Consider the following 22,689-nt stretch of genomic DNA (forward strand, 5'->3'; position numbering starts at 1 on the left):
TGTTTTATACAATGAAGATACAAAGACATGACCACTTGTTTACTATAATATTGAAATTATATAGGACTTTGTTTAAAATAGTTTGTACCAGGACGTCGGTAAAGTTCAAATTCTCAAATACTAATTCGGAAACAACATTTTCAAAATGAAAAAAACACACACATCACAAATACACAATTGTTATAGTAAAACATTTTGCGTCCAACTGATATTTCTTGTTCTTAATTTTGCCCTAATTTGGAAATTTCTTTCTCCGGAAGGAAAGATGCTTTGTAGGTCACTATAAATTGCCCCGTTTTTAACCCGATATATAGCTAGCCTTCGTTGTATGTTCAGTTCGTCCTTCCCCTGTGCAAAACGAGTTTTGTATACTGGGCTATTTATGGAAAGGAATTTTTTGATACATATGCACGATAGTTAATGGATTTAACCATTAATCCTGTTTTGCAGTGGTAACCCTTTATACTTTGTCAGGTAGCTGGCCTATAGTTTCTCTTGAAGGAAATCATTCTAAATTATACATTACTTTATATATACCCAAGTGTTACTTTAAGGTTCTGATTCAGGTCCTAGTCCATTGTACCTCAAGTACTTAGTCTTCAGTGTTTAGGAAACCCTTTTAACACAGTTTTCATTTGTTAATTGAATTTTAACTCAATTTTAATGGATTAAACCTCTTACTAGTTCAACTATTTTAACCAAATTTTAATGACCTTATCCCGTTTCAATGTACATGACAGTGAGAAGGATCCTTTAAAACCAGTTTTTGACGGAAGGTTGCGTGGTCATTCCCAATTACAAGTTAATTTGCATTCCAACCCGCTTTCATTGGGTTTTTTCTGGTGGCAGTTCGTCTCTTGTTCAGCGGGTTAGATAATTTCGATTACATTTTAATTCATTTTCATGGGTTGGGTTAGGTTCTGAGGGCTAGTTGTGAAAGAAGAAAAAGTGTTACAAAATCTCGATATGCATTACAACCCTTCCCAAATCCTATCCTGTAATGTTTCGCTGTTGTCTAATTATTCACAATAAACCTTGTAATCTCGACATTGTTATTAGATTTGATCTGTGTATCTATGTATCTTTTGTATTTGTTTGACTTTAAAATTTGTTTATTTACATTAAGTTTCTATATTTGATATAAATATATGTATATTTAAACATATTGACGACATGAAGATAAATGACCTTTGACCTCACTCATGGATTTAATACCTTGAATGGATTATTACAATTTGGGTGACATATTGGATCTAACCTGCCAGCATGAATATGATGTTTGCTCATTTTCATGACAACCTTTGGAGTACAGACATTTTAATAAAAGTTTGGATATTTATCTGAGCTCTTTTTTGAACGACTTGGATATAATCAACCTTGACCTGGACTTGGATTTACGTCAGAGAGTCCCGTCGACTTGGATGCCTGTAGTTGTGGATTCATTAGAGCAGATTTTTTCTTTATTATAAGTTCTGTGTTTTTTGGTGAATTAGTACATTTTATATTTAGTCTCTCCTCATACCCTGGATTAAATTGTAAAACCTATTTACCTCTATGTATTAAATCTGGTCAGCATGGATGTACACATTTATCCGTAATTCTGCTTAGCAGCATCCGTTGTCTGAGTGTGCTGCTTTTTGTTTGATTTTGTCCGTGTTTCAACAATGATGGTTATTGTTTTTGCCTCCTGGATTGCTTTCCTGGTGCAACATAGAATTGGAATGTAGGTTTTGGATGTAGAATTTTTGCCCCGCGGATTTATTTTGGATGTACTAAAATTAAATGTGATGAAGATGTGCCTATGGATTAAATGGATATATGTGTCAACGCTGTGCCATAATTACTATACACAGGTAAGTATACTGCTGTTGGATTAAACACGACGACCTTTTTTGGGAGTAAATGATTTGTATGGTAAGATGGATTAATTTTGTTGTGGACGAAATATTCATCCGTGAATACCTGTTACACCACTTGCTCAATGGAAGAGGCATCAGCTCGGATTATATTCGCCTCTGTAAGGTATTGTAAACTATATTTGTTTGCACAAAGGGTGGAATTAATTTGGGATCTTGAACATCATTAAGACATCTTGATTTTTTTTTTCCAGCGGTTGAAATTCCAACACTTATCGAAATTCATTAGGTCACTAATGATTGTAATGTAAAAAAACAAACACATACAGTTGACAGTTGTTGAAAAACAATTGCAGTTTTCAAATGGAAAATTGGTTCTACCTTTATGTATTTTGTTTTGTACAATTGCCTCCCTTTTCCAGCGGTAGAAAAATATGATCTGTTTGGCATTGACCCATACCGACCCAAAAAGATATATCCCCTTTGGAATTCATTCTACGATGAATTGCATATTCATTTTTGTCTTTTTGAATTTGTTCTCCAGAATCTTGGGTCTCCAATTTCTGGAAATTGCATGCAAGTGCTTTTCATTCCAATGTCTTTTAAATGTGTAATACACTCCCAACTGCTAAACAAATCATTGACTATGATTCGTGGCCAGCATCAAACCAAATATAAATACTTTCTTTGCCTCAACAAGTCAAAATATTTCCCCAACCTACAGAACAAAGTTTCCAAGGATGAGTCGGTTTATGCCATTCAGAGAATATTTTAAGGATGGCGAAACAATAGAATTTTATATCAAAGTATTTTGTGTTGTCTTGGCTATAGAGTTTTTGTATCTGGCCTGTTTAACAATGGATTCAGTGACTCTTGAATAAGTTTGCTTAATCATTTTTCATTTTTCCATCACATGTATTTAAAAGACGCTGTTTCACATGTATCAGCTAGTCTTAGTGCTTAGATTAGTATATGTTTCATGTCACTGATAACTTCAAAGTGCCATGCACAGAATAGAGATATTTTGTTACCTTTTCCGAGGTATCTAACTTTTTCAATAATTCTTAAGCTGGACAATGTAGGTTTCTGGTCAAGGACAAATAAAAATGATCAGACAATGAGCTGTGTTGCCTTCATTCTGCTTGTGGTTATATATATGAAAACAGATTTACATGATTTAGAAAGCTTTTTATTGTTTCGCTGTATATATGTATGCATGTCTTGTTTCTTAAATTAGAAATACCTTAATGACAGATATCCACACTTTAATTTCGACATTGATAAATGTTTAAAAAGTGATAAAGTGAAAGCCTAAGTGGTATTTTCTGGCTGTAATGGATATTTGTTAATCTATTTTTACTTTTATAAAATATGTGGTGTTCTTAATTACTTAATTACATAACTTTGTTTTGTAAAAATTCTAGTGTTTCTGTAATCCTAGACACCCTTTGTTTTAAGTGAAAGACATGTTTCCTGTCAAGAAATCTCAGAAATTAAAATCTTTTTTTATTGAAATGAAAAATTTGTTACAACAATATCAACATTTCATTTGCTTCAATGATACTGCATTAGCTAACCTTTTTTGTAAAAAAAGATAATTGTCAGTTATGTATAACAATGAAATGCATTAGGTGGTTAAAATCGGCCAGACTTACAACATGTCTTTCTTGGCTAATGTATTGAAGGGATACTTCCTACTTCAGGTTGCCCTTAATAAAGATACCATGCTTGTTTGTTGTCGACTTGTTTTTCAGTTTCAACAAGTAAGTACCAGCCTATTTTTTTTATTTGTGGTTTTGATATTGCCTTCTGTTATAGGCCATGATGTTATATCATATTTTACAGTTAAAAAGTTTACGTATTACCTCTGACTTAAAGTCGGGGATGGGCATATTATGTGACATTGATATAGTATTAGATATTACAAGGGATGGATAAACATGGCATGACATAAAATTTGCTGGGTTTTATTGCTACTTGATATAGTCAGGGATTATGGGAAGCTCATATTATTACTGGATGTGACATTCTAAATTTAGGGTGCTGACTGATGATTTCTTTGGTGTGATAATTTTTCAACAATTCTGTATATATAAGTTATTGTGTCATCCTTGTGGAGTTTGTTTCTCATTTAACTAAACATGGTGTAGGTTTTTCCTATGTCATAATTTTGTCCTTATAACCTTGTTTAAGACCAAGATTTTGAATTCAAATGCGTAAGATATTTCTGCATCAAAGATTGAACTGTTCATATGTTTTAATCATATAAATTTTTCGTGTGGAAGTTTCGTTATGGTAGCTGGCAGTTTGAATTGCACAGTGACAATATGGCTGATCAGCATACTCTTCCACCAGAACATTGTTGAACCACTGAGGTTCTCTAAAAAAAATCAATAACAACCACCACTGGTTTCCTGGTGACCATGGATAGGGATTTTTTTACACCACCAGTAGGCCACAAAACTACTTGTATATATTGACAGTGTTTGGTACAATCCTATGTCAGAGACAGACACTGACATAGAACAGCTTTGTGACTGGGTGTGCCACTGGCTATCATTAGATATGCAACAGCTACTTCTAATGACAGACCTGGGCTCTCTGGAGGGCCTGGGGACTTGCATATCATTATTATCTGGAATTAGACTTTGAAATAGAGATTGAGGATCATAAATTATGCATAGATACTGTGCAGGACAATGATGGCTGACTGCTTAGCTATGCTTTCTGTCCATTCTCATATTCATTTATTCCACTAACAGATAAGTGCATTTCATCATTAGACAGAGTGATGCATTGTGCAAATCTTGGTCTACAAAATTGAAAATTTGTGTTACTTGCTGAAATATTATAAAAGATTTTGCAATTTCTTGTGTTCATTTTTGCAAGCTAAGATAAGTTCATGATGGAAAATTGACATCATGTTAAACTGGATTTGCATATTCCTTAGAAAATGCTTGATATTGTTAACATTAAAATTCCATTCCATAAAAGTTTGGTTTCGATTTTATATTTTCATTTGTTGCACAAATAAAATTGTTTTTTTTATACATTAAATTCAAGCTACGAGTAAGGTTGTGAATTCCAGTCAGCCTGTAATGGTTTCCCACTTAAACCCTTGATGGCATTCCATTGATATCTTGCAGTGACAGTATTGATAGCAGAATCTTGTTTCCCGATCATGTCCTATATATGGTATCATCTTCTTGCTGCATTTAAGATGTTGATTGATTACCACAAGAATATGTTGTTCTGAAAACATATGGTTGTGTTTCCATTAATTCTGAATTTTACTTGTTATAACAGCACAGTTACTAGTGATTTTAATATGATCTTGGTGGAGTTAGTCCCATTTCAAATACATTTGAATTTAATTGATCTTCATAGGATCAGAGTTTGTAGTCTTGACAGAGTTTAGGTTGTAGTACCAACATAAAATTGAAGAGATTATTGGGAACTTGGTCAGATACTGCAAGATCTGTTAAGGAGTCCGACGAAGTCAGATACTGCTAGATCTGTTTAGGAGTCCGACAAGGTCAGGTACTGCTAGATCTGTTTAGGGAGTCCGACGAGGTCAGATACTGCTAGATCTGTTTAGGAGTCGGACGAGGTCAGGTACTGCTAGATCTGTTTAGGAGTCTGACGAGGTCTGATACTGCTAGATCTGTTTAGGAGTCTGACGAGGTCTGATACTGCTAGATCTGTTTAGGAGTCTGACGAGGTCTGATACTGCTAGATCTGTTAAGGAGTCTGACGAGGTCAGGTACTGCTAGATCTGTTTAGGAGTCGGACGAGGTCAGGTACTGCTAGATCTGTTTAGGAGTCAGATGAGATCTTGTACTGTAAGACATGTTTCAAAGTCAGACTAAGTCTGATACTGTGCTGGATTCATTCTTGAGGTTTGCTAAAATGTAGGACTTTTTCTGGAGAGAAGCTAAGAGTTTTATACTGCTGATAAAAGATTTGTTTAGAGACTTTGTGGTACTTTTTGAATTTAAAATTTAGAAAAAAAAAATGTTTAGAAATGGCAAAATCTTGTTTAGTTCAAAACAGATCTTTCCAAATGTTTTACGGTCGTCATAGTGATCTCATCAAGAAATGTTCTATTTCTCAGCATGATATGAAGCTGAATGTGTTTTATGCATGTTAGTTTCCCTGCTGGTTCCACTGTTTTATACCTTGTTCTTATTCAGCAGGTGTCATCGATGAAGCAAAAGACACTTGCTCTTCCAGAACACCTGGTCTTATATTTCTTGTATTATTCAGGAGTCTTTGTGTAAATTTCTATTTTGGTCCTATTTTGCCCTAGTTTTGATGAAATTCAGTTAAGATTATGATTATGTTGACATGTTGGTATGAAATTCAGTTAAGATTATGATTATGTTGACATGTTGGTATGAAATTCAGTTAAGATTATGATTATGTTGACATGTTGGTAGTTTCGATGGTTTTATTTTGACATGTATATTATGCTGTTCATTGATATTGTCTCAATCTTCTAATTTTATATTCTTCTAGCATCATGTACCTAAATAGAACTGTTTCCATGTCATGAATATTGATTCAGTCTGCAGATAATTGGATCTTTTCTGATTCCAGTTTGCAAGATGGTCTCTTGTTTGCTGTATTTATTGTACATAGGTTGGATCTGATAGCATGGCTTATTTAGAAAGTTATTAGTAATTGATCCCAAAGTTTGATAATTGGAAAGGAAACTTTGCCTACCTGTATCTACCTAAGTTAAAAATATCTTGACTTCATCAGTTTACATCATCTTGTCATTGAAAAGCTTTGATTATTTATCATAAAGGAACTTAGTTCTATGTTTCTGTTACACCTTTTAGGTTTGAAATGCTCTATTTTTGTTATTTTTTGAGATAATGTACAAAATATCTGGTGTGGTAGCAGGATCGGTGACTATAATGTCCGCACAAACCCAAGAATAGTTCTGTTTATGGCTTGTGGTTGATCCCCGGAGAATTACATCTGGTTTAATTGGTACGGGGACTGATACATAGAAGTGGATGGTCTGTGATGTACAGTTGTGTTGGAGGAATCTCTGTCCTGGTCTGCAGATCAATACCAGAAGTCATGTTGTAATCGGGAAAACCTGTTTCGGGGAATCGATTTTCCCCAGGAGGTCCAATGGATAGGGGAAATGTTGGAAGCTGGTGTTGTCACAGAGTCCCTATAAAGCCTGGCGTTACGCTTAATCATGCCTGACATTTGAAATGGAGACGGAGAAATAGAAAGTATTATGTATCCACCAGCCATAAAATGTGGGACACCCTGAATCACAGATTTAATGGTCTTATCGACTATGTTAGCCTGGGCACTTAAAAGATGTGGTGCCATCAATGAAATTAACATTTCTAGCAAGCTTGTAAAGCAAGCACAATTTAATTAGTCGTCTGAGGATAGTTGTGTAATGTCATTGTGGAAGCATTTCATTCCAGGTTCTAGCACAAAGGTACAAGATTTTGACCTATGTTTAAACCTCAAGAAATTTGTAATCCTATATCGTACAAAAAGTGTTGTTTTGGGGGGGGTTTTACCAAATCGCACACACTGTTAAGGCATTTTTTAAAATTGAAATCAAGTTTCATAAAAGCTTTCTATTCATTATGCCTTGCAAAAAGTAGAAATCTATTGAGGACATGAATGAGCAGGAACCTCTATAGTTAGACTCTAAATACAATAACATATTGTAACTCTAAAGCATGGTAACTACCAGTATTGAATACAATTCAATATGCATATATTGGAAATGTAGAATTGGTTGCTGGTAAAGAAACCTGGGATTGTTTTGTGATTTACTGGGGTTATAGGAAGACAGTAACAGTGGTATAACTGTTGAGTTTACTTAACAGTATGTTAATTGATTCAGATACAAATTAATCTCACTGTAGTAGTTCAATAGTTTCGTTATACAACAGATTGTCATTTTCTTCTGTTGTGAGATCATTATACAGAGAATCATCAGCATAGCAGGTAACATTAGTCGAGGCTGGGACTACATGGTTTATTCAAGTGGAGATAAATTCTAAAGGCACCACTAAGAGTCAGATTCACAGAGCTTGTTTACCAGCTGGTTATATTTGGTCAGATTCACAGAGCTTGTTTACCAGCTGGTTATATTTGGCTTTTTAAATCAGAATTCACAGAGCTTGTTTACCAGCTGACTGTTTTCACCTTTGTGTTTACCATTTGGCTATATTCAGCTTTGTGTTTACCAGTTGGCTATATTCAGCTTTGTGTTTACCAGTTGGCTATATTCAGCTTTGTACGTACAATTTCTCAGAGCTTTTATACCAACTGGCTGTATATCTCTTTATCAATAAAAAAACCATTGAAACTGGGTTGGTTATTTCTGGTACCACAAGCAATGCTATTATGGTACAGTGCTAGGGTATCACAGGCAGTGTAGGATTGCACTGGATGCAGCTTTAACTAATGGCTGAGGGCAATAACATTTTCAAATGACATTTACTTCTCTTAACACAAGTATTTAGAAAGTGTATAGTGTGGTGTATTATGAGCTATTTCAGCACCAGCTCGTTGCTTCAATGTCCAATTTGTTAAGACACCTTGTCTCAACTGAGTTCTGAAAGTTATGCTGATTCATATGTAACTTCTTGAGGATTTTGAATCATTCATTTCTTCTTACATCGTAATAGCATGTTTAAATCAATCAAGTTTAAACTAATAATTTTTGTTCATATCAGAAAGTTGTGATAACATTAAAATATTCTCCCATGAAACACTAGGGAATCTTCCCTGCATCAGACACCAAAGGTTAATACTGTAACAGTCATTGTGACATTCTTCAGGTCAAAGGTTCTAGAAGTCGAAAGGTCATTGAAGCCTTGTCCAAAGAAGTAGATTTAAATCTCTGTTAAAATTCATGTATGCACTAAGTTGATGTTCAGAAACCGTGAAGTGAAATATCAATTTCAGTAATTACATCTGTCCAAATATGTTCACTGGTATAGAGTTTTTTTTTATGAGATCCAGATTTTTAATCACCCTCGGAGGTAGTGTATTGATCGTAAACCTGGTGTAAAACCAAGGTTTATTCCCAGTACTTGGCTAATAACAAGTCCATGCTTAGTAAGGCCAATCCACGTCAACTACTGTAAACAATTCATGCTGTAATAACTACACTTCCTATTTGGAGTTTTCGTTAGTGTGGTCCGTGCAGTGTTTAGTACAACATTGATAGGACAAGTTATACAAGAACATATGTGTAAAAGTGTTCACAGAATGTATCAATATTATTGTCTGGTTCACAAATAACATAAGGGATATATCGGCAGTTTATGATTCCATGAATTAATAGATTAAGAAAAATAACTTTTGTTTAAAAAAACCCAGAATTCTAAACATGGAAAACAATTAAGTTTCCTATCTGTTGGGGTTGTACATACGGAAAGATTTAAAAAATAAACAAATTTCCGCCAATTTTTAGGTTAAATGTTTCATTTTGTATAAATTTGATACAAAAATAGTTTTATGAAATTTTTCTTCTGAAAAGCAATATTTCTAGTGAAACGGTTGTATGTGATATATAAATACATGTTAAGAATCTATGTAGGAGAAATGGCAGTGTTATATCCAGTGTTTAGACACACTCCTCCACTGGTTGTACATACACATCAGTTAGTGCTAAAAATATAACTGATATTTAAGGCTGTCATGGCGGAGTGTGTGGTGTGCTAACCAACCCTTCTACTCTCAGGTGCAATCTGTTGTAGCTAATTTATCATCATGCTAGGCTGTCTGTTAGACTTTCCCTTTAGAAAGCTGTATACCACCTTGTATCCGGAACATCAGTTTCTTATTGCAGTAATTGAAGGTGGGATTGTGAAAAACATCAGGAAAATATTCTATATTCTATTTTCTTTGTGTAATTTCAATAAATCACATGACTTGTCTTTCACTGCTGAAGGCTGTTAATCTAGAATGATACAGACAAATCAAGATGGCGTATTGTCGCTGTTGTGTTCAACTTTGCCTGGCTTTGTAAACAGACAAAATATTGTGGTGTACAGATTTCTTATACAGCTAAAAGATCTTCCTGTAAAGTTTTGTTTCTGTGCTTGCTGTTATATAACACAAAAGTGTTATGTTTTCTTTTTCAGTTGTCCTTGTAAAATCTTATATCTTTTGTACAGTATTATACTAGAATTATATTTGGCTGAAACAACATTGGGTAATTTAACCACGGTCAGTTAATTGTTTAAAAGATGGAGATTTTTTGTATCCATTGCTGGCTCTCTGGTTTTACATTGAAGCAATGCGTATAAAAGTATACAAGAGAATGTGTATTTTCTGGAGACAAATTACACAGACATATTTACTGTCACTAGTTATTTCAGTTTGAATATTTTAATAAGTAAATGTTCTCGCTAGGAATATGGCCCCCACACCCTATACAATATCTCACAAAGAAGTGACAACCCTTTTAAAATTTCTGTTCTGAAGGTGTGTCCTGGTAGCTATAGCCAAGGAGATTAGGCTCGAATGATAAACACAAGTCTTTTCTGCTCAGTGATAAAAAGTCTTGTGGACTAAATTTAGACATGATGGATTTTTTGTTCCGATATATGTATGTATAATAGGCTTATTTTGTCTTGCTCTGTGTTAAATAAAAATTGCTATTGTTCTTTAGAATTTAACCAACAGTTCTGACATTGAATAGCTTTTTGAAGGAAATATTCTGTTCAGGCTGAGCAAACACCACTAACCAGTAGAAGGGAACAGCTTGTTGTCTGCACCACATTACAAGCATAGGGGCCGTCTCAGAAGTTGTTTCACTAACAGTCATAGTTTGTTTGGTGTACACTGGCTTGTACTGATGAATTAGGTCACTTAGATGTCTATCAACAGCTTTCCAAGCCTGGGGGCAAAGGACCTACCTATGAGCTGAGTTGGTACTGAAGGGAAATATACATGTTTTGACAGCACACAGTCAGATATTCTAGGATGACAAGGCTAGCTAATTATCATAACTGCCACATCAAGTTAACAGCTACCTGCCTTCCCTTTTGGACAATCCTAATGTTAGACTGTTCCAAACACCCCTGTCATTTACAAAGAGCATGGTGGACTGATCCATAGGTTTCAAATGAATATATTATTTTCTTTCTTAAGAGCGAAAAACTAAGAAAAAATGTGTGCTTTAAATATTATTTGAATGTTGGATTTGATTATGTTAATGGCTTTTGTATAGAACAGGGTGTGTGAATAAAACTTTGTACAAGAGATCTCTTCATTTATATATATACATGAACAATTGTAAATGTAGATCATCAATACTGGTTACAACATGCCTATCACTTGACCAAAATTAGATGTGAACACATTGATGAATTATTTATGAAACTCTCAAATCATCCCTTTTTATTAGTTCATAACATTAATTATACTAAGAGCAGTGTTTGGTTATCGAGAGTGAATGGTTTGTTTGCTATGCTAGTATACATTACATTCATGTGAAAATTGGATAAATTTCTTCAATCCCATTAAAACTTGTAATTATTCTTAATGTATCATGCTTGCCAACCACTAGAGGGAAACTCAGAAATTTTATACCTTTGAAAGTCAGGAGTTTTCAGGAAATCTTTTATGTTGAATGTAATTTAGAAAATTTAATTAGTAAAACAGAAAAAGTAGCCGAGATACATAACACAAACAATATCTCGCCCACAAAAATTCTTAAAAATTGTTTCATAGGCTTTCATCTGACTTCTTCCTTCTCTTTTTAACATTCCACGATTTATTTAAACTCTATAAAACAAAGATGATTGAATTCAGTTCAACTGGTATGCTATCGACACAGAAGTAAAATAGAAAATTCAGGGATCTGGCTTTATATGGGTATACTTTTAGTGTCAAATAAATTAATTTTCTTTGTTAAGATCCTTAAAATCATTTTCTTTGTTATCCTTGAAATCATTTTCTTTGTTATCCTTGAAATCATTTTCTTTGTTATCCTTAAGATGAAATTTCTCCTTTATTGAAACTGTTAATATACACACTGAACTCAGTCCGAAGTCTTACACTGGCCTATACATGTTTGTAGTGTATATTGGCCTAATTTTTACTTGTAGGGAATGTATCTAATGGTTTGTGTTATATTTCCTTTTTTCGTCAGTTTTGATCTAGCATTAAGTATACTATTGAGATGGGCCATTTCCTGTCTGTGCTACAAATTAACTGAGAAATGTTTACAGCTGAAGCTGTCTGGAGATGAGTATTTTCTCCATTTTACTTACATTTTATGATCAAAGCCCAAAACTTTGAAGTTTCAACAGCTGTTTGTGATCAGGTTTACATGTTATCTTCAAAAGAACACTTGTTTTCTGTCTGGGCTAATGTGAAGTTTGCGCTTGATACTAAAGTGACCCAGTTTAAAAAAATCTCTGACCATCTTTATTCATCCTAGATGTACAAAGTCTTTAGCTTTATACAATATATCCCTCTCTCTGGAACAACATGGAGCAGTTAAGGTAAATCGTCTTAATACAATAATCCATGACTTCATCTTCTTAAGAAAAATACAAATTGCTGGAAGAGGATTCATTAAAAAAAAAACAACTAACACCTTATGACTGTTCACCTACAGCTGAGGTTGCAAATTCTGATTCTCTACTGTTGGATCTCCTACAAGTGTACATAGTTAGTACTGTCATAGATGTACAAATGATTTCTAAAATATAGGTCTGATGGATGTATCATAATTACGTGGCATCAATGTTAACAAGTACCACGGTAATTTAAAACAAGAACCTCCATTGAGAGGACTAAACCATACAAGTACAAAAGTGAATTACAGTTAGGATCTCCGTTATCAAATTTGGAGGAGTGGATGTAATCATCATGATGTCACCGTCCATCTTACTTGGAGTGGTTTATAACCTGGTACAGAAAATTTATGTTCATGGAAATTTCCCAGTTTCATTTGTAAATTATCAGTAATTGGGTGTGGGTTGAGAATTATCATTATCACCCTGTACATTTATTTACATGGCAGAAGGTGATGTTTACTCTGCTCTCTGTTTAGTGATTTGTGTCGAAATAGTCCACCACATAATGGAAGTGTTTCATTCTAGATAAATTCAGGTCATACCATTACATCTGGGTATTAAAGGGCCAGGCCAAGTGAAATGTTTGTTGGTAAATACAGGCCCAACAGTCATACCAATAGATCTGGGTATTATAGGCCTGGCCAAGTGAAATGTTTGTTGGTAAATACAGGCCCAACAGTCATACCAATAGATCTGGGTATTATAGGCCTGGCCAAGTGAAATGTTTGTTAGTAAATACAGCCCCAATAGTCATACCAATATATCTGGGTATTATAGGCCAGGTCAAGTGAAATATTTGTTGGTAAATACAGGCCCAACAGTCATACCAATAGATCTGGGTATTAAAGGACCAGGCCAATATATTTGTTGGTAAATACAGGCCCAACAGTCATACCAATAGATCTGGGTATTATAGGCCTGGCCAAGTGAAATGTTTGTTGGTAAATACAGCCCCAATAGTCATACCAATATATCTGGGTATTATAGGCCAGGTCAAGTGAAATGTTTGTTGGTAAATACAGGCCCAACAGTCATACCAATAGATCTGGGTATTAAAGGACCAGGCCAAGTGATATGTTTGTTGGTAAATACAGGCCCAACAGTCATACCAATAGATCTGGGTATTATAGGCCTGGCCCAGTGAAATGTTTGTTGGTAAATACAGCCCCAATAGTCATACCAATATATCTGGGTATTATAGGCCAGGTCAAGTGAAATGTTTGTTGGTAATTACAGGCCCAACAGTCATACCAATATATCTGGGTATTATAGGGCCAGGCCAAGTGATATGTTTGTTGGTATATACAGGTCCAACATATGTGTGTTACTGTTGATAGGTTTAAATTCTATGCTATTAGGACAGAAGAAATCCAAGTATGTGTCAATCATAACACACCATGGGTTAATGTAGGACAGGAAAAGACATACAGGAATGTGTTACTGCTATTTGTGTGGTAGGATACAGAAGCTGGGTTATATATATATACAGGCAACACACAAGTTTTTATTCCTTTGCAAACCTTGAGGCCATACCAATCTTCATCTGCTTGAAATATTAAATTTGTGTTTATTTTTTGTGTTTATTTGGTAATTTGGTTAATTGATGTTGTTGATTGCATAATTGTCAACAACTTGTGTCTGAAACAGGAAGTCATTAATTAATATGTTGTAATTGATCTGTAAATCTCTCAAACCAGCTTGCAGTGTGTTGGGCATAAAATCTTACTCGGATTGGCAACATCAAATTACTGAAAATTGTCCAGATGACAAACAAGTGAAAAACACTTTTTAACACAAATCAGAATCACAACCCTATCATGAATTCACTTCATTGTTCAGCTGTCCTTATCGGATTCCGTCGGTGACATTAAAGCAGAAAATATCACCGTTTATTTTCTGGCATACTGAAAGCTACATCAATTTCACATAGACTAGAAGGGTTATTTTGGAATACAGGAGACATATTTGCGAATAAATGATATCCATAATCATATGACGGGAAACACTATGGACACATTCATTTGGTATGGCCTTTTTCAGTGTTTTGCTGTACCTGTTAGGTTGTAGGTAGCATACAACTTACCAATATGCAGTTAGCTTGAGTGCAATCTCAGATTATGCTGTTTATTGATCTTGCGACAAAATAGGATAGAGAGATTGAGAACAATGATTCAGGCCATTTATTTACTGGTTTGTTGTGTACATAGAAAACACAGTTACCTCTCCTTTATCTCACAGCTCTGTATCTATGTGTACATTTTATATACGGTGATAGGGGCAACACAAACATGTGCTACAGGTTTGGACTTGTGGGGATTGCTTAGTAAGTGGTTGACAGATGTTAATATAAAGTACGAGTTCACCTGTACTTGATAACGAGCATGTGACAGGTGGGTAAAATATTGATCAGGTGACAGTCTTACTGGTTTTGAAGTGGTAGGTTATATCATAATCAGGGATTTGAATGTAAGCTGGGATTTCAAAAGAATATTGAGTTGAATTATACTTGTATAAATATACTCTTATTTGATTCAGGCCTTTTTTTGTTTCATTTAAGAATGGAGGGAAAGGTGATTTGTGACTCTTCAGATTTGGTGTATGTTGTCTGAAAATGAAATCCATGAATGATTTGGTGCAGTGTTTAAAAATGGTTTTGATTGTTCTAGGTTAGTTACTGAAACTGAAAATCCTAGAAAGAGGATCTTACTTTTCATGAAAAAGGTTCCCCCTCCTTTAATATGGAGAGAACAGAACTATACCCATGAATTAAGGGTGTACCAGTAGAGACTTACTATCTCCAGGATAGGAGAGGACATTTGCCCTTGAATTATAGGTATATCATACAGGCACATTGTACTGCATGTAATTATAGGAAGATAATCTCTTATTCAAAATCAGTTTCTGTCATCTGTAAATAAAAATCAAGAATGCTTGACAAGGTGTTTTTGTCCTACTTGTGTTTGGATGATAGGAGGAACAACCTTATAATGATAAATCAAGAGTTGACAAACAAAGCTTGTACGTGCTTATCACAGGAAGTGTATAATGTAGGACCTGTACACGATATACTGACAGATGACACTGTCCAAGGTTTACATCTAATTCTAATAACTTTTCCAGGTATTTCCTTCTGTGGGTGTGCCTTTACCACAATATATAATAGGTGTGTTAGGTTTCACCTGTGAATATGTATAATGTTCTGATAGTCTCCACTGTTGAGTGTTATTCAGTTTTAATTGAGACAGATGGTGTACATACAATGCAATATATTACAGCTTTGTGGAAAACCGGTTATTTCCAAAAAAAAGAATGTAACACATCTTAAGGCATTTGATTATCAGGAGAATGCTTCAATTTTCATGAGACATCAGTCAAGTTAACATCCTGTTACCTACAACTGAAACTCTTGTTTATGTAGTGAATACACTAGTGAATCAGATGTCTAAAGGATTTGTACTTTTGTTACTGTTAGTCATTACATAGGTAAGGTGTTTAAAGACTCTGTATTTGTACTGTTAGTACACAGGTGAGGTGTTGGTACTGTTAGTACACAGGTGAGGTGTCAGTACTGTCAGTACACAGGTGAGGTGTCGAAACGACCAGTACATGTGGTACTATTAGTCAGTACGCAATGGGGTGTGCTAGAGGGATCAGGTGTGATAATTTGTAGACTGCTAAGGGTGTCATTTGTTAATATTGATTTAGATGATTCTGTCAGAGAAATATAGTGTATTACCCCTCAAGTCAATATTTCTTGAATATGACAAGGAATTACTTCGGATTTGAAATTGTATGATAATTGACTTGTCAGAAACAGGACACAGCCACTATAAGTTTTGCACTCCCCACCGTTACCAACTCCCCACATCTATGTGTCACATTGCAGAGAGTGATTAAATTCAGGATCTTAAAACATCTATTAAAGAATTGCTGGCTTTTTATACATTGTGGTCAAGTGTTGTTTTACAAGTCTTTTGTAATGACATTCCTTAATTGTTGAACTCTATAATAAGAATTCTCATGTTTCTAAACGTCAAACTATTATCATTCTTCGTACAGATTACAGGTATTCTCTGTTCAGTATGTAGCCAATTATTTATCTTTTTATCCCGGGAGTGATCATCTACATTTTACAAAAGAATCCTTGCGAAATACCTTTAAATACATGTAATTTGTGATAAACCTGTGATTTCTCTATTAGAATTCTTGATGCTGTATACATATATATCATCATTTGAAATATTGATTTTTGTCTTTATGTCTATTATGGGATTTCACATATACCAAATAAGGTAAGGTATGTGTACTTCATATCACATACAGTCATCAGCTTGTGAATGGGTTGACTGAATTTATCTAACTTCAGATTTTTTTGTACCATGGACCAGTAATTTTTGTAGGATTTTTAAAGGCAAGTCCAGAACACTAATTATAAAATTTTAAAGAGGCCCAATACTGAAAGATATGGTGGGGTCTCCAATTTTAAGCAAGTCCCAAAGGAAAAGCATGAGTCCAGGAAAGCTGAGTCCATAAAATCAGTGTTGTGACCTTACTTCATTTATTTTTATGTGGTTAAATAGATTCTAATAAATAAACCTGTAGTTGTCTTTGTATTTAAAGATCTAGGATATTTCCAGAAATTTAAAAATTAGGTAAGCATTCTGAATGAATTAGAACCATAATGTACATAAAATCCTACTTTAAAGTGTTATTTGTGTTGTAAATCAGTAAAATATCAACTCCAATGATTAAGGATGAGGTGGAAAACAACTCGTGACAAACTGATTAATTGTATAGGATGGTAATGTTTGTTTTGTGAATATTATATTTCTATAACTCCCTGGATTCTGTTGCTATAGAATAGTGTTCAACACAAAAGTGATATATTTACTTGCGCTTGAAAGCAAAAAAATACATATTGTTTCATTTTGCTGAAAATTAACATGTAAAAATTTTTGATGATTTCCAAAAAAAAAATGGTTGTCTTTATTTGCATTAAACTATTCATTCATGAACATATTGAAAACACTAGCACTGGAAAGATTAACGAATTCACAAGAACACCAACATATGGAAATAAACACGTAACCATAATGGGAGATTCCTACTTGGAAAGTGGTTATTTTGAGGTCAGACACTTGAGACATTAAAACAAGTGTCAGTTTACTTGCCAACTTGTCTGGTATACATTGGTATATTATGAATGTTTGGCAGTGATTGATTTATCATGTCTGTATGCAGAAAGAACTAGCTAGGACAGGGAGAAAGTGATTTGCAAGGTTTGGTTTTAATTGAGGGAAACACACCTGGTGAGGGAAAAAAACCCAGTAAAGTGATGCTGTAGACTATTGTAGCTAGATCTGCCCTAAATAGTTATGACAGGAATGAGGAGAACTCTTCGTGAGGGAATTCATCATTTGTGTGGTGGGTATTTTTATGGTAGATAGTGTTTTTGTTTAATTAGTAAAGCTAGGTTTTACAGGTACAGCTGTAATGGAATCCTGTCAGATTCTGATGGCAGTTAAAATTGATGAAGTTTTTCTGTTCAAAGTTTATCCTTAGTTACAATTGAACAGATCTTAAATCATAGGAGAGTATGGTCCATTTAGAAAATTAAGGGATAAAAGATTGAATTTCATGTGCCCTCAGTCTCTCCGCAACCTTTCTGCCTGTGCCCTCAGTCTCTCCGCAACCTTTCTGCCTGTGCCCTCAGTCTCTCAGCAACCTTTCTGCCTGTACCCTCAGTCTCTCCGCAACCTTTCTGCCTGTGCCCTCAGTCTCTCGGCAACCTTTCTTCCTGTACCCTCAGTCTCTCCGCAACCTTTCTGCCTGTGCTCTCAGTCTCTCAGCAACTTTTCTGTCTGTGTCCTCAGTCTCTCCGCAACGTTCTGCCTGTGCCCACAGTCTCTCAGCAACCTTTCTGCCTGTGTCCTCAGTCTCTCAGCAACCTTTCTGCCTGTGCCCACAGTCTCTCAGCAACCTTTCTACCTGTGCCCTCAGTCTCTCAGCAACCTTTCTGCCTGTGCCCTCAGTCTCACCGCAACCTTTCTGCCTGTGTCCTAGGTTGAAGCACCCTTCTATCTACCTGTGTCCTAGGTTGAAGCACCCTTCTATCTACCTGTGCCCTAGGTTGAAGCATCCTTTCTGACTGTGCCCCAGGTCTAAGTATCCTTCCAAGCTGTACCAGAGGTCTTAAAGCATTCTTCCTAGCTGAGCCTGAGGTCTAAGTTCTTCCTTCTACTGGAGTTGATCTATGTGATAGTAAGTTTTCCCTCTCTCCTGTCGCTCCAATCTGGGCATGTGTCTGACACTAATCGAGGCATGTCTGACAGGGTAGAATGTTTGTATTGGGCCAGTTGTAGTTCCAACCTGAGCATGACCCCATGTCCAGTGTTTTTCCTAACTTCCTCCTTTCTGGAGGTTGTTGAGTACAGTGTGTCGGGTTATTAATGGTAGACAGGTAAATGGACACTACAAGATCTATTAATTTTTCGTGTCCAGATGTGTGGGAGACAGAGCTCATGACAGCTACAGCTGTACTTGTCTGGGTGGTCATGTGACTCAATACTTATAACACAACAACTCAAACCACATATTTGTCATTTGTAGCCTAAATGTTTTCTCCCTTAGCTTAAGTGTTATCAGTATCTGCCGGGGACTGTAACTTCATACGCCTTTAGACTGGCACACTTTAGAACAAGATGTGGGTATTACTGAGATAGGGACTGTACAGGATATATAGTGTGTCTAATTTTAAATTGTTTCTGCACATAGACTTAAAATTTACTGGTTACATTGGATATTTAAGGTGATCTGGTAAAGACAGTGTCTTACACAATTAGGCTGTGGTTGGCCACATCAGTAAATACAGTGATACTTCACATCTAGTGATGTTTAAATTCAGGGACAAGCAGATAACAGCCATCAACAGATAACAGTAAATCTCTTGTTAACTTGTACTAGGGCACAGTGACCTTCATACTCTAATGTGTAGAAGAAGTAGGCTGGCCTTAAAAATTAGTTGTTGGTTAAAACGAATGCTTAAAGCTGCCATGAAATTTGAGTATCGTTATTTGTGAGATGCAACAGTTTTTTTTGTATCAGTTTATAATGTAGTGCAAGACATGTCTATAACAAAGAAACTGATCAAATGTTTGGTCAGGACAGACATGTCTGTAACAAAGAAACTGATCAAATGTTTGGTCAGGACAGACATGTCTGTATCAAAGAAACTGATCAAATGTTTGGTCAGGACAGACATGTCTGTAACAAAGAAACCGATCACATGTTTGGTCAGGACAGACATGTCTGTAACAAAGAAACCGATCACATGTTTGGTCAGGACAGACATGTCTGTAACAAAGAAACTGATCACATGTTTGGTCAGGACAGACATGTCTGTAACAAAGAAACTGATCAAATGTTTGGTCAGGACAGACGTGTCTGTAACAAAGAAACCGATCAAATGTTTGGTCAGGACAGACGTGTCTGTAACAAAGAAACCGATCACATGTTTGGTCAGGACAGACATGTCTGTAACAAAGAAACTGATCACATGTTTGGTCAGGACAGACATGTCTGTAACAAAGAAACTGATCAAATGTTTGGTCAGGACAGACATGTCTATAACAAAGAAACTGATCAAATATTTGGTCAACAAAGGTAAGAATCATGCAAGTTACCAAGTTAGTTAGGTGTTCAATCACACTGCTAACATGTATAGATTTTAGATTAATAAAGCTGCATGGTTTATTTTTAATCCACAGGTGATATTGATAGTAAAAGGACGATGCTTTACTTTACAGGAGGTGAAGTTAAAGGACGATGCTTTACTTTACAGTAGGTTAAGTTAAAGGACGATGCTTTACTCTACAGTAGGTTAAGTTAAAGGACAATGCTTTACTCTACCGTAGGTTGAGTTAAAGGACGAAGCTTTACTTTACAGGAGGTGAAGTTAAAGGACAATGCTTTACTCTACCGTAGGTTGAGTTAAAGGACGATGCTTTACTTTACAGTACATTAAGTTAAAGGGCGATGCTTTACTTTACAGGAGGTGAAGTTAAAGGACGATACTTTACTTTACAGAAGGTTAAGTTAAAGGACGATACTTTACTTTACAGAAGGTTAAGTTAAAGGACGATACTTTACTTTACGGGAGGTTAAGTTTAAGGACGATGCTTTACTCTACCGTAGGTTGATTGGGTTTGCTACAAAGGCATTGGTGAACTGTTTGATTAGACAATAACTAAATACTGCCGATAACTGCTGATGTCATAGTACCGGTATCAGTGTATTATGTATAGGAAGATGTTGTAGATAGCAGATTTACAAGTAGTCTCTTTTTATCATCATCAGCTGTACGTTATAGTAATTGTACATGTATAATGCATAAGGCTTGGCAATAGCCACTATTGCTGTGTAATATATTATCATACAGTTTTTCTAGTGAGGAAAGCACACTCCTTTATTTTCACCTGATCACATTTGTCTTAAATAGTGACCTTTACACTGATGTCTGATACACTTTCTGCATCAGAAAGTAAATATTGTTGTGAAATGATTACTGTATTATTTGTTCCTTCCTATTCCTTCTCAAAAATTGGTGGTGACAAAATGGAACGTCCAGTTAAATTTTGTCTGTAAGATTCCTATTTATGTCAAACCAGGTGGGATAAAGACCTTCAGGAACACCTGTCATCAATTACATTGTTGCTGTGGAAACTTAAGCTGTGAACAAACAAACCAAGCCCTCGGAAACCTTTGACAGTTTTGAACTTGTTAATATCCGTCAATATTCATTATTTGTACTTTTATACACGGACTGAGACACTAGAATAATCATTATTATGTAATATAATGTGTATTAGACAAATTTTGTAAACACTACACATATCCATGTCTATTTATTAATCACTGACTATACATCACAATATACATCTATACTACATTTAATCCAAGATCACAAAATAATAGTTTGATACCAAATGTCCTGGTATAAATTATGTATGTGTGTTATTGGTTATATTCTGTGACACTGTTCTTCATGACTACACTGTTTGTAACACTATTTTTGTTTTGCACAAGTGGTCATGGATTTTTGTAGAATGTTGGAAAATGTACTAAGGTAAATTATTTTCATTAAAGTTTAAAAAAAAACTAATTTAAATTGAAAGATAAGATTCCATACAGAACAAAACATTGATGAGATTTTTATATCTTTGTACTTTTATGATGTTGTAGAACTGAGGAAGGAGAGACTTATGATAATCGGGATTACTACAGTAGTGGAGCAGGAACCAGAGACCCCGCTCAGTTTGAAAACCGATTTCCACCCCCCTTTAACGAGAATGGCCAAAATCAGACACGGGGTCGCCCGAGAGAACGTTTCTTCAGAGGGGGATTCAAGTATGTTTTGCAAACAACACTGATTGTATATTTTGAAATGTTCATTAAGATATATGCAAGAATCCTTTGAAAGTTTCCATCACACCAAAAAGTTGGGATGAAAATTAGTACAGAAGTTATTGATGTGACTGATTTCCGCCATTTCCATGATCACTTTTTTTAATCTTTTAAGGGGAAATCATGGTCAGCGACAGTTTGGATCACGCCACATGGAAGGTCATAGGTCGTTTGACCATTCCCCGATGGAGACACGAGATGCAGCGTTTGAACGTCCCAAAACTCAGCCCTCCCCTACACATTCAGCTTCGCGATCAAGTCGGCACAGCTCCACACGCAAACAACGCAGTTCAAGGTCAAATTCCAGGTCAAGGTCAAGTAGTAGCAGTAGCAGTTATAGCCGGTCGTCTTCAGGCAGCAGTGATTCAGGCTCCGACTCCCACAGGTATTTACATTAAAAGACAATATTTCAAGTCTGGCAATTTCTGCTAACCTAAAACTAATGTATGAAGGCAAGATTTATTGTTCTAAACATCATTATCTCATCATATACATAGTTACTGAGAACAGTTTGTTACATGGTTTCACACAATTTACCATAATTTGCCTGCAATACGCCTAGTATGTCAACTTCATTAATTACATTGATTTATGATTTTACAGAACAGGAATTTATATGGATTGTCTTATTACTGAGCATGGGCTTATATCTGAGTAAATGCCAAACTTTAGTAGTTTGATAACATATGGGATGGTTTTAATCTATAAAAGTTTTATGTATGAGATACCTGTCTTGTGTTTAGTACAACATTACAAAATTGTACTTACTATAACCTGTTTTC

General features: G+C 35.3%; 1 protein-coding gene across 1 annotated transcript in view; it reads left to right on the forward strand.

Annotated features, from left to right (window-relative positions):
* The window catches only part of LOC132557442 (protein split ends-like), a 55,117-nt gene that overhangs the window by 10,224 nt on the left and 22,204 nt on the right, over positions 1-22,689 (forward strand). The window contains exons 3-4 of the mRNA XM_060221930.1: positions 21,686-21,850; positions 22,023-22,292. Of these exons, the coding sequence (XP_060077913.1) occupies positions 21,686-21,850; positions 22,023-22,292 (435 nt within the window). The remainder of the gene's footprint in view (positions 1-21,685; positions 21,851-22,022; positions 22,293-22,689) is intronic.

Source organism: Ylistrum balloti, unplaced genomic scaffold (assembly GCF_031769215.1).
Source record: "Ylistrum balloti isolate Yb309-2 unplaced genomic scaffold, AGI_CSIRO_Ybal_v1 Utg369656, whole genome shotgun sequence".
Classification (NCBI taxonomy): domain Eukaryota; kingdom Metazoa; phylum Mollusca; class Bivalvia; order Pectinida; family Pectinidae; genus Ylistrum; species Ylistrum balloti.